General features: G+C 38.3%; 1 protein-coding gene across 1 annotated transcript; it reads left to right on the top strand.

The window, feature by feature from the left end:
• The first annotated feature begins 1,174 nt into the window (after positions 1-1,174).
• Positions 1,175-11,203, top strand: LOC133864163 (probable disease resistance protein At5g66900). The gene is made up of 5 exons (XM_062300414.1): positions 1,175-2,294; positions 2,903-3,300; positions 8,868-9,226; positions 9,711-9,919; positions 10,031-11,203. The coding sequence occupies exons 1-5, from the start codon at positions 1,706-1,708 to the stop codon at positions 10,873-10,875; spliced, it is 2,400 nt and encodes a 799-aa protein (XP_062156398.1). The 5' UTR covers positions 1,175-1,705; the 3' UTR covers positions 10,876-11,203.
• The last annotated feature ends 1,652 nt before the right edge of the window (positions 11,204-12,855 follow it).

The following is a 12,855-nucleotide window of genomic DNA, read 5'->3' as shown; positions in this document are numbered from 1 at the left end:
TGGTTTTTTTATTCTTATATATATATGCATCTTAATAAACTCACATATTTAACAATGAATTTAGAGAAGAGAGACGGTGAGACATGAGAGTAGGGGGTGTTTCGTAACCAACACCCCATTCCCCTCATTTATTTTCACTTTTCTAAAAAACAATAAACTTCAAAATATTATAACTTTTTTCAATTTTTATATCACATCAATAATTTTTTTATTACTATTTAAATAACAAAATTTACTACCATACAAATTTTTTTTTACTTTTCTATAAAAATTATTTTTACTTTATATTACAACAATCACTTTTTTTTTTTTTTTTTTAACATAAATTCCATTTTCATTCAAACAAAATCCTTATAGTGAACAAAAAGACTTTCTAAAAAGATTCCTTAAATACAAAGCCAGAAAACTGACTTTGAAGCCTACCAAAACAAATACAAGGATAACAAGTACAACAATAAAGAACCTCTATTTGCAATGAAGCTCACTAAAAATCCAAGAGATGGGAGATCTAAGCTAAAAAGCCATAAAAACCAATAATCCTTGAACATTGCAACAAGCAAACTGCAAAATCTAACCTAAAAAAACAAAAAACAAGACAATAATAAAACTCAACAACAGAGATCCGGTTAGGAGAAGGGAAGGGGTGCTGCAATCAAGACAACATCAGATCCATCAAAAGACGCCACCAGTCGAGGTGGGAAGAAGACAAGGAGATGGCGAGTGACCGCCACGCGCTAGAACAGATTTTGGCGAGTGCGAGCCACGTGCCGAGGAGCCGGGGTCAGTTGGAGGCACACTGGCCAGCGGAAGACTCAGAGGAGTCCGGCGAACTCAATGGCGAGGCCTGTGTTGTGAGATAATGGAGAGAGAGGCGTAAATCTAGATTCAAAGATTTCGACTTAACAACCCTCTCAAAAATCGCACAAAAACACGGTGAAAAAAATGAGACTACTGGTTTGTTGGGAAGGGAAGAGGAGCCTCCAAGGAGGCGGTTGGTACAAAAAGATGGGGGAGGGAAGCTTGAAGCTTCCTCCCATGGCACAAAAACCAGTGAAGTCCTATAGAGAAGAAGGACTTCTTCCTCTAAGACAACAATCACTTCTTGCAATCGCTAAAAAGAAAAAGAAAAAAAAAAAAAAAAAAAAAAAAAAAAAAAAAAAAAAAAAAAAATTCAACTCAACTCAACGACCTTTCCCAAAGCCACCCGAGATTTTGGAGAATGATCAAGCTTCCAAAGTCGACGGCGTTAAGAGTTAAGATGTGGTAGTGGTGAGGTATGCACGGACGTTGGACAATAATTGTTGTTCCAAATAAACGCGGTTGCTTCGCTTCTTCGTCGAAGACTCGAAGTCAATGCGCATGCACTCAAACTCGGAAACTTCGGGGTTCATGTGATGACAGTTACATTCATTCTCGATTCCATATAGCTAAGTCGCATTTATTCTTCTTCATCTCAAATTCCGTAAGTTTGGGTCTTCTCTCTTCTGTCCCGTTTCCTCATCAGCACGTATAAGGAAACTGTGAAGAAATGGAAGAATTTGAGACAAAAATCGGTTTCCACCTTTTTTTTTTTTTTTTTTGTTGGCATAGTTGAGGAGACAGATGCCTTTTTTTTCTTGGGTACCGGATAAATTGGGTACAAAATCTTTGCTTTCTTTTCTTTTCCCCATATTGGAGCTTTTGGGTTTGTTGGCCAAGCAAAGTAATGGCAGCAGGATTGATTGGAGGGGCTGCTCTGGGAGAGGCATTTTCACTGTTGTCTGGAACAGTTCAGGTCGCGGTAAAGGAAGCCCGTATGTTCAAATCCATTCTCAAACGCCTCAAATCCACGCTAGATTCTGTCAAGCCATTGGTTGAAGAGATAGGATGTTTAAACAGACAAGTGGGTCGCCGAGAAGAGGACGTAAAGAGGTTGATCGAAGAAATGAATAAGGGAAAGGAGCTCGTTTTGAAGTGCTCGAAAATCAGTTGGTGGAACTGCCGCAAGAAATCCCAGTACTTGAGCAAACTCCACGAGTTGAAAGAGGACATTGACAGGTTCTTTCAGGTTGAGACTTTGGCGGGGGTGAATGCTATCCGTCAGAATAGTTTGGGCGTGAGTTATGGTGGGTTGTCATCACTGTCATGCGCGGTTCCCCGACCCCCTGGTTTTATTGTTGGATTGGATGTGCATATGAAGGAGTTGAAGATGCAGCTGCTGAAGGAGAAGGTGTCGTTGCTTGTCTTGACTGCTCCTGGAGGATGCGGGAAGACCACATTGGTGAAAATGCTCTGTCAGGATGAGGAAATTAAAGGTAGTTCATCACAAATTCAATTTTTTTTTTTTTTTTTTTTTTTTTTAAATTTTACTTCCTAATAGGCAAGTGCTTTAGGTAATATTATTCTCAATCTCTAAACTAGGATGTGGATCCTTTTAAAGAGTAAACCCTTTGGTGTTACAAAAAGCAAATTACATAGAATGTTAAATTTTTGGGTTTGACTTAAATGAATGGGGTTGCATTCGCGTTGAGGACTCAAATTTCTGCAAGCATGTGATTGAAAGATAGTTAGAAATAGATCTGTGTCTAATTTTTTGATAAGTAATAGATCGTGTCTAATTCAGGTTCATTCTCTTTGGATTTGCTCTTTCGACAGTCATTTTTGTGTTTTTGAAACGTATAGTACATTGGAATTACTGCCACAGAAGAGTAGCAAAAGAAAAGAAATGAACAAGCAATTTTCATATCAATATAATTGGTGGCATTGTTTCAGAATTTGCTTGTTATTTCTTACTCTTTGTTGGGATTGGGTTTCGTACTTCCCTTCTTATGACTTCGCCGTTTTATATATCCTGTGTGCAAATGTTATCAGACATGAACTGGGATTTTGGTGGCAGCTTTCTAACTACATTGTATTTGGATAGGCAAGTTCGAGAATATTTTCTTCGTCCTCGTCTCAAAAACGCCAAACCTGAAGGTCATTGTAGAGAAACTATTCCGTCATAAGGGTAATGATCAGGTGCCTGAGTTTCAGACTGATGAAGATGCAATCAACCAGCTGGAGCAACTGCTGAATCAAATTGAAGGCTCTATATTGTTGATCCTGGATGATGTCTGGTCTGGATCAGAATCCCTTCTTGAGAAGTTTGAGTTTAATATGCCAAACTACAAGATTCTTGCGACTTCAAGAACTGCATTTCCAAGATTTAGCTTTACGTATAAGTTACAACCATTAAATGATGAAGATGCAATGACTCTTTTTCGTCACTCAGCAGCCCTGCAGGATGGAAGCTCTTTGATTCGAGATAAAGATATCAAAAAGGTACTTTGTCAGTCTATGATATATATGTATGAAATACGTATTAGATTTATTTTTCACATGTGTTCCTTTTGTACAGACACGTGCTTAATTCTGTTAGCATAGACAGCTGTTAGTTAGTTAGCTTAGACAGTTCGCATACTTGCACAGCAAGTTCTGTAATCTAATATATATTCTGCAGACTCTTGTTTCTTTCTTTACTTTTCACTAACACAATTTAGAGAATTCCTCTTCTCCTCAAACCCTTCGCAAGATAACCCGATAGATTGATAACAGCTCATAACTTTTTCCACCACCCATCTAGGTGATACCCTGTGCTTTTCTCCCCCTTTCGCTGCCAAAGGTGTGATTTCCAGCGGTGCACCACTCTCCCCCTCCTCGTTAGAATTATTTACTTCTAGTTCTAACAGGAGGCCGCTTCTAAAATCCTGTGCATCACTGTCAACGAGAGCTTCTCCCTCCTCAGTTACACCTGAATCTTCCCGGAGGCAGCTCTCTACTTGATATCCCACTAAAACAGGTTCACATATCACCATCTGCATATTATTATTTTCCAGCACCTTAGTCACTGAGCTTGTGCCCACAGCAGGAACATCCATCTCATTACATGGGCAGCCGGAAACCAAAAGATCAGGCAAGACTTCCGAAACCTGCTCCCCCACTTCGGTAGTTTTGTTAACAAACAAAGAGCCACCGTCCACCTGAAGAGCTGCTGCCTCAACTTCTCCTTCTCCGCCACACGTCACCACCTCAGGAAGATTCAGCCGAAGAGAATTTTCTGATTTCTCAGACCTCAAGCTCTGACCCACAACCGGGAGCTGTCCCTGTTTTCTTGTCCAAACAGCCTTAGAGATTCCAAACTTCCAACGTTGATAAACACGTTGATAAACACGGCTGGAATGATTTGAACCAGACCCATAAATAGAAACGCCGGAACCCATGTCTTTACGCACCTGATGTGCTGCGGATGTAGAAGCTCCAGCATGCATAGAAAACAAGGGAGTCGGAATGGGCCTTAGGCATGATCCAGCTTTAACGTTAACAGTAACCTTGGGCTTTTTGATGGGAAAACCCAGAGGGGCTTTACCTTTAGAAACATGGGCCGCCTCAGAAGAATTTAAGACCGAAGAGGTACTCACTGATTTTTTGGAGATGGGCCGGGTAACCTTGGAACCCATAGAAACCTGCTGGGTCTTAGGAAAAGCGTGAGAAGCAAAGTGCTTCTGTTTGATATCCAGGGGTCCTTCCTCCAGCAAGAGTAAATCCGTTAGACAATGACCTATCTCCTCATGCAGATCTGCCAACGACTCCCTTAACCTACGGACACCTAGCCTATCATCAGAAAAGACATTGCGTGATGCAGAGGCAGACGTGTTGGCAGACCCAGCCGCTTCTCTCCTTGGGAATGAAACATGCGACCTTCCCAATGCGCGAGACACCGGAGCTGAGTTCTTCTCCAAGGCCTTCACCGGAAATATTTCTCTGGTTCGGCTATCGTGCGCTGCCTTCGAAGGAAGAACCGACGAAGCATGAGCTGGAATCTCAGGAGCCTTTGCATGAGCACGAAAGTCCTTAAACGGAACCTGCACCTGGAACTGGGTCTTGTTCTTCCCTGTTTCTTTAGAAGCTTCCAACCACCTTGGAATTCTTGCTAAGGGCTGACTGGAAGGACCAAAAGGCTCTTCACTCACTGGCAGAGACGACGTTAATACCTTTGCAAAACTCCTCCTTGTCTCCGATTTGGTTCCAGCTAGTGGGACTATCGGTGCACTAGACTGCTTCGTGACCCTGGACTGATCCGCTTGAAGATGACTAATGGCTAAGCGTAGCTCCAACTCAAACCGCTCCCAACCCTCACCGTATCTCCCTTTCGGCACTAAAATGGAGCCACTTTTCTTCCTGCCCTCATATTCTTCTACAAGCAGGAAAAAGCCATGCCTATTAGAACATTGCTGTCCAAGAATACGAGGGAAGCCAGCAACGGATTGATTCCAAAAAACTCTAGAATCTTGTATCGAAACTAACTCATCAAACGACTTGATCAGCCAGACTGCCTCATTTCTAAGCAGAAGGATAGACCTCGTCACTCCTTTACACTTCTCTAATAATCTGCCAATTCACAGTTTTTTTGCTTCTACAGTTTCTCTTAGCACATGGCATTCTCGGCTAGGCCATCTCTCAGATGCTCGTTTGAAGATCCTTAGTAGCCAAGATTCTCAAATTTCTTTGATTCAAATAAGTGTTGTCTTACTTCTCCATTAGCTAAGCAACACCGTTTAGCTTTTCCTATTAGTAATTCTGTTTAAAGTCACCCTTTTGAAATTGTCCATTGTGACATTTGGGGCCCTTTTTCTACTGCATCTCTTACAGGTGCTAAGTACTTTCTTACCATTGTAGACGATTATACTCGATTTACATGGTTACATTTGATGAATAATAAAGGTCAAACTCATTCTTTGCTTTGTTCTTTCTTTCAATATGTTGATCTCAATTTCAATGTAAGATCAAATGCATTCGTAGTGATAATGGTGTTGAATTTCAAATGACAGAATTTTTCAACTCTAAAGGAGTAATCCATCAGTTGAGTTATGTTGAAACACCTCAACAAAATTCTGTTGTCGAGAGGAAACACCAACACATTTTGAATGTTGTTCGATCCTTACGTTTTCAAGCACATTTGCCTTTACCTTTTTGGGGTGAGTGTGTTCTATCTGCTATTTACATCATAAACTGAATCCCTACACCAATTTTATCCAATATTTCTCCTTTTGAGAAATTATTTCATAGCCCTCCTTCTTTTTCACATTTTCAGGTATTTGGTTGTCTTTGTTTTGTCTCCACTTTATCTCATCACCGTACTAAGTTTGCCTCTCAGGCCAAATCATGTATCTTCATTGGTTATCCTTTTGGCATCAAGGGTTACAAGGTTTTTGATCTTTCTAGTAAATCGATTCTTGTTTTCCGAGATGTCATTTTTCATGAAGATATTTTTCCATACAAAACAACCACTTATCCTCTTGCTTCTAATGATGATTTCCCTCTTATACATAGTTTTGTCTTACCTTTTTCTATATCTGATTCTGATTGTGATCCCCTCATTCCTTCTCCTATAGTTCCTACTTCTAGCAGTGACACTCCTACTAGTTCAGTTCCTATTTCTAGTAGTGACAATCCTACTAGTTCTGCTCCAGTTTCTGTTAATCCTTCTAATCATGTTTCTGTTTCTGATATTGATCATCATTCTTCCTCTAATTCTGATGTTCCTATGATTCCTCCTCAAAAGTCTTCCAGAGTTAGACATAAACCAAATTACTTACATGAATATCACTGTCAATTGGTGGACTCTTCTCACTCTACTACCCTGCCATCCTCTTCTTTGGCTGCAGATCAGTCTGATTTAGGTAATCCTTATAGTCTTTCTTCTGTTTTATCACATTCTAGGCTATCACCCGCTCATAAACACTTTGCCCTTTCAATTTCCACTTCCGTTGAGCCTCAATTCTTTCATCAAGCGGTCAAGCTTACTTGTTGGCGTGAAACAATGAAATCTGAAATAGATGCTTTAGAGTCTAATCAAACTTGGACTCTTACTCATTTGCCTCCCGGAAAAACACCCATTGGTTGTAAATGGGTGTACAAGATTAAGCATCAGGCAGATGGCTCGATTGAACGGTATAAAGCCCATCTAGTTGCTAAGGGTTTCACTCAATGTGAAGGATTGGATTATTTTGAGACTTTTTCACCAGTTGCAAAGATGACTACTGTTCGGTGTCTTCTTGCTTTGGTTGCTATTCATAATTGGAAGCTTCATCAACTCGATGTGAATAATGCATTTCTGCATGGAGAATTGGATGAAGAGGTTTACATGCAATTGCCACTTGGTTTTGCTAGTAAGGGGGAGACTCGGGTATGCAAATTAAATAAGTTCCTTTACGGTTTGAAGCAAGCATCCCGGCAGTGGTTCTCCAAGTTCTCAACCACTCTAGTTCAACATGGCTTTATTCAATCCAAGGCAGATTATTCATTGTTTACTAAGAAATTTGGTTCTTCTTTTATTGCCTTACTTTTCTATGTTGATGATATAGTGTTGGCTAGCAGTGATTCTCATGTCATTAATGATTTCATTGTATTTCTCAATACTCATTTTCAAGCTTAAGGACTTGGGTCCTCTCAAATTTTTCTTTGGTCTTGAGATTGCTGCAGCAGTACAGGCATTGCTCTTTGCCAAAGGAAATTTGCTCTTGAAATTCTTTTGGATGCAGGTCAGTTAGCTGTCAAACCAACTAAATTCCCCATGGAGCCAAATGCCAAGTTTTCTGCTCGTGAAGGTGAATTACTTGAAGATACTACTGTCTATAAAAGATTAATTGGTCACCTTTTGTATCTCACCACTACTCAACCAGACTTGACTATTCTGTACATACACTCGGCCAGTTTATGCAATCTCCTAGACAACCCCATATGGCAGCATCTCTTCGAGTTCTAAGATATGTTAAGTCTGCTCTTGGTCAAGGCATTTTCTTCCCTGCATCTTCTACTTGTTACATTAAAGCATTTTGTGATTCAGACTGGGCCGGATGTCTTGACACCAGGCACTCGATTACTGGTTTTTGTGTCTTCTTAGGATCTTCCTTAATATCCTGGAAATCTAAGAAGTAACACACGGTATCTTGGTCCTCAGCTGAAGCCGAATACCGATCTATGGCTGATGTGTCTTGTGAGATTACATGGTTATGTAGTCTTCTTAAGGACCTTTAGATTGATCATTCTTCAGCTGCTCTTCTCTTTTGTGATAGCAAGACTGCCATTCATATCGCCGCCAATCCTGTCTACCACGAATGCACGAAGCACATTGAGATAGACTGTCATATTGTGCGTGAAATAATTGAAAAGGGTTTGATTTGGACTCTTCATGTTTCTTTTGCAAATCAGCTAGCAGACCTCTTTATTAAGTCCCTTGGAGATGTTCCTTTTCATTCTCTTTTGTCCAAGATGAACATTGTGGATCTCCATTGTCCATCTTGAGGGGGAGTATTAGATTTATTTTTCACATGTGATCCTTTTGTACAGACACGTGCTTAATTCTGTTAGCATAGACAGCTGTTAGTTAGTTAGTTTAGACAGTTCGCATACTAGTACAGCAAGTTCTGTAATCTAATATATATTCTGCAGGCTCTTGTTTCTTTCTTTACTTTTCATTAATACAATTCAGAGAATTCCTCTTCTCTCGACTTTGTCTCTGGCACAGTTCATAGCTTCTGTTTTTGTTCTTCTCTGTTCATCAAACATTCTACATCAGAAATCCAATAATACGTTTAATGGTATCTGTATCGTACATTTTGGGAAATGTATGTATATGAGAGAAAAAAATACATGATGCCATTGCTTGTTTTAGTAAGTACATAATACCATGGCTACCTGCCAAAATCATGTTTGCATACTTATGCATGCATTTGTGCTTGCTTGTTTTGTTTCTTATATACAATTTGTCCCCAAAAAGTAGACATACAAATATTACCCCTGTAACCTCTAAACAATAACTGATTTTATTTGGTGGCCTACATTTGCAGATACTGAAGGTCTGTGGGGGGTTCCCTCTGGCCCTTAAAGTGATTGGAAGATCACTCTGTGGGCAGTCTACAGAGGTCTTGAAAAGTTGGGTGAAGAAATGGTCTAGTGGCCATTCTATCCTTGATTCTAACAGAGATCTGCTTGGTTGTCTCAAGAAAAGCCTAGATTTCGTGGATGATGAGGTCATCAAGAAGTGTTTCCTAGACCTAGGTTTGTTTCCGGAAGACCAAAGGATCCCTGTTGCTGCCCTCATTGATATGTGGGCAGAATTATACGAACTAGATCAAGAAGGCATTGATGCCATTGCCAAACTACATGAAATCACTAGCCGGAATCTTGCTAGTCTTGTGGTCGCAAGGTATACTGGCAGCTTTTTATTTGTATCATGTGATTTTCTTGTAGGCTGCTGTCTTCATGATTTTCTTGTAATATTTGTGGCTGCTGTAAACACGCCCAAAGTATTCTAATGTCTCACAGCTTGATGAACTTTAAATTGCAGTTGACAATATATTATAGCTTATTTGGCCAGTTGATTGTCAATGTACTATTTTTCATACTACCCTATGAATATCCATTTGGAAAGCCAATTAATAGAAAGAATGAAAGTTATACCAGCTAGAACTAATGGAGGATTTCCACTATGATCTTTACCTTAATGCAGCTCATCTCATAGATGCTTTAGTTTGATTATCTTAAACATATTCAATTATTCATTGTGTTGATTTCTTTTACCTACGTTATAAAAATCTTCATTTTGATGCATAGTCATGGAAATAAATTTCATGTGGAAGACTAAAGAATTTGAATCTCTTGAAAGCATCTAATTTTTGCTTATTTTCCAGGAAAGATACGAGTGATGTTGGTAACTACTACAGTGAAGACTTCGTCTTGCAACATGATCTTCTTAGAGAGCTAGCTATCCATCAGAGCAGCCAGGAGCCAATAGAACAAAGGAAAAGACTGATCATGGACATAAGTGGAAACAATCTTCCCAAGTGGACAGAACAGAAGCAGCAACCTCTCGGCGCACGCCTCTTGTCTATTTCAACTGGTCAGTTCATCTTTCTCACTTTCAAACATCCCCACACACGTCCTTACACATGCTGTGACTTATAAAATAGTATTTGGCACCCTTTCACAACATGTATGATATTGTTTGTAGATGAGACGTTCTCATCAAGTTGGTGCAATATCGAACCATCCGAAGTTGAGGTTCTAGTTCTGAATTTTCAAACAAAGAATTACAAGGTACCAGAGTTTGTGGAGAAAATGGATAAATTAAAGGTTCTGATTGTCACGAATTATGGTTTCTTTCATGCTGAGTTAGGTAACTTTCAACTACTTGAGTATGTACCCCATCTAAAGAAAATCAGATTAGAGAAGGTTTCAATTCCTTCCCTTTGCAAGGCCCCAATACGATTGAGGAGTTTGAAGAAGCTATCCTTGTTTATGTGCAATATTGGTGAGGCTTTTAGGAGCTGTACTATTCTGGTTTCAGATGCATTGCCAAATCTAATGGAGATAAACATGGACTATTGCAATGATCTTGTTGAATTGCCTGCTGGGCTGTGTAATATTGTCTCCCTTAAGAAACTTAGCATCACCAATTGTCATAAGCTGTCTGCCATGCCTGAAGAGATAGGAAATGTGGTAAATTTGGAAGTGCTATGGCTTAAGTCATGTACTGATCTGCAGGAGTTGCCAGAGTCAATCAGAAGCCTTCATAAGTTAAGCATTCTTGACATATCTGACTGCCTAAGCATTAGGAAATTGCCAAAATACATTGGTGAATTGCGTGATTTGAAAGAGCTCCACATGGAAGGGTGCTTGAGATTGCGAAATCATTTGCCACCATCTACTTTGGATCTTGAGCAGTTGGAGCTTGTGACATGTGATGAAGAGAGGGCCAAGTTATGGGAGCCTATTAAGGACTCCCTCACTAATCTAAAGGTAGAGGTGGCTGAAAAAGATATCAACTTGAATTGGCTTCCCGTACATGATTTCTGAGAACTGTTTTTGTTTGGAAAATGTGGAAGGTTGGATAAAGTATACCATTCTCTTCCACTCTTTCTTTGCCTTTTGTTCTGAAAAGAGAATGAAACTGAAGTGGGTTCGTACACCTAAAAAAAAAGGGTAAATTTGTGGGACTGCAGTGAAAATATAAGTGACAAATGGAGGATTTTATTCAAGTGAGTAATACAATAATGTCCGAGGCATATTTATACATACAGTGTAAGAGTGTAAGGAAAATAAGAACATAAGGAATGTGTGAATATACATTAGGACAATTCAAAGATTTTTGGATTTGTCAATTACAAGGCATATTTGAATTGCATATTTCCTTGTAAGCTGCTGCTATATTTCTTCTTTCCTTTCTTGATGCATTGACAGAGCAGGGGAGACTTTCCTTTTGTGCATCTTTAGTAGCTGTTGTGATCCTTTCCTGTTCTGCAGACTGATTGATTTCATTTCATAATTTCATAATTTCATTCAAAACATGCCCTATAACAAATGATTTTGACTTTCTTATGCTTTCAACAAAGAAAAAGTATGGTTTTGGCTCTGAAAAATTCAATAATTTGATGCCACTCACAGATAATATCTGAGAATTAGATGCAGTTTGCAAGGGCGGCCTCAGGCTTTGAATGGCTAGTAATTTCAATCCTATGTCATTTACATGATTTCTAAATTTCATTATAATTTCCTGGCTCCTTAAAAAAATGAAAGAACAAAAGAAGGAAGCATAAGGACTCAAAACTGCTGTCACCAATGTTTCACCGCTCTAGCTGAATTTGAATGAAATCCATTAATTTTGACATAAACGAACAGAAGTGTGGGGTTTTTGACATGGATGGGTGCGTTGCAATTTATAGGGAGTCAAAAAAAAAAAAAAAAAAAGGTAGCTTTTTTTTTTATTATTTACATGTCCACACAAAAGAGGAAGAGAGAATTCAAACTAGTGACCTCCGCTTCATAAGGCATAGTCTCCAACCGATTGAGCTATCCCTTAAAGACAAAAGGTAGCTTTTTTAATACGCAGAAAATATTTTGTACATCAGTTTTAAATTAAAAGTTAGCTTCTTTTTTTAAATAAATAAATAAAATTTAACGAAGTATTTTACATTAGACAATATAAGCTAAGTTAGAATCTTAAAAAATGTGGATATGTAGGGTTAAATACTTTGTTGCCCCATGTGGTTTAAAAACTTTATTTTTTTTGCTTCCTCAGTTTTCATTTTTTTCATATGTAGTACCTGTGCTATGGGAAAAGATAAAGGTACCTCCGTCCATTTTTCTGTTCAAAACTAACTGATTTCCATGTCAGCAATTCGTATATATATATATATATATATATATATATATATATATATATATTATTTTCAGTTTTCTTTTTTAAAAAATAAAAAATAAAATAAAAAAATAAAATTTGTAGGGGTGTCTGAGCCACCCCCAAAGGCCAGTTTTTGGGGTGGCCTAAAAAAATATATATATATGGGCCCACGTGTCTTAAATTTAATGGTGTCATGTGTTGTTGACGTGGAAATCCGTCAGTTTTAAACGGAAAAAATGGATAGAGGTACCATCTCCGTCTTTTCCCATAACACATGTATTACCTATGAAAAAAATGAAAACTGATGGGCCAAAAAATAAATTTTTTAAACCACATAGGTATGTAAGGTATTTAACCCGAATATGTATGATAATGATTTTAATTTTTTTTTTTAGTTTTAGTTTAAAAAAGTATTTTAATATGACACAAATTTAGAAGGTTTTTTTTTTTTTTTTTTTTAAAAAAAAAAAAAACAAAACATAAAAAAAATTAAGAAAAAAATCATATTCAACTCCTATGTTTTTATTTGATTTGAATTTAGTCATTAAGTTTTTAATTTCAAGAATAAGGTCCTTAGATTTTGCCCTAATTTTAAATAGGCCCCTTTATCATTTTTTTGTAAAAATAAATAGTTTGTCATATATCACGTGTATCTC

This window comes from Alnus glutinosa, chromosome 3 (genome assembly GCF_958979055.1).
Source record: "Alnus glutinosa chromosome 3, dhAlnGlut1.1, whole genome shotgun sequence".
In the NCBI taxonomy this organism is placed as follows: domain Eukaryota; kingdom Viridiplantae; phylum Streptophyta; class Magnoliopsida; order Fagales; family Betulaceae; genus Alnus; species Alnus glutinosa.
Note: the sequence above shows the minus strand (reverse complement) of the source record. Positions and strands in the feature narration are given on the sequence as shown.

What these genes read in the sequence shown, in the direction of transcription:
- LOC133864163 (XM_062300414.1), top strand. Translation starts at nt 1,706, where the DNA reads ATGGCAGCAGGATTGATTGGAGGGGCTGCTCTGGGAGAGGCATTTTCA. An exon ending in GCTAGTCTTGTGGTCGCAAG is followed by an intron (nt 9,227 to 9,710) that starts GTATACTGGCAG and finishes CTTATTTTCCAG; the next exon opens with GAAAGATACGAGTGATGTTG. An exon ending in CCTCTTGTCTATTTCAACTG is followed by an intron (nt 9,920 to 10,030) that starts GTCAGTTCATCT and finishes TATTGTTTGTAG; the next exon opens with ATGAGACGTTCTCATCAAGT.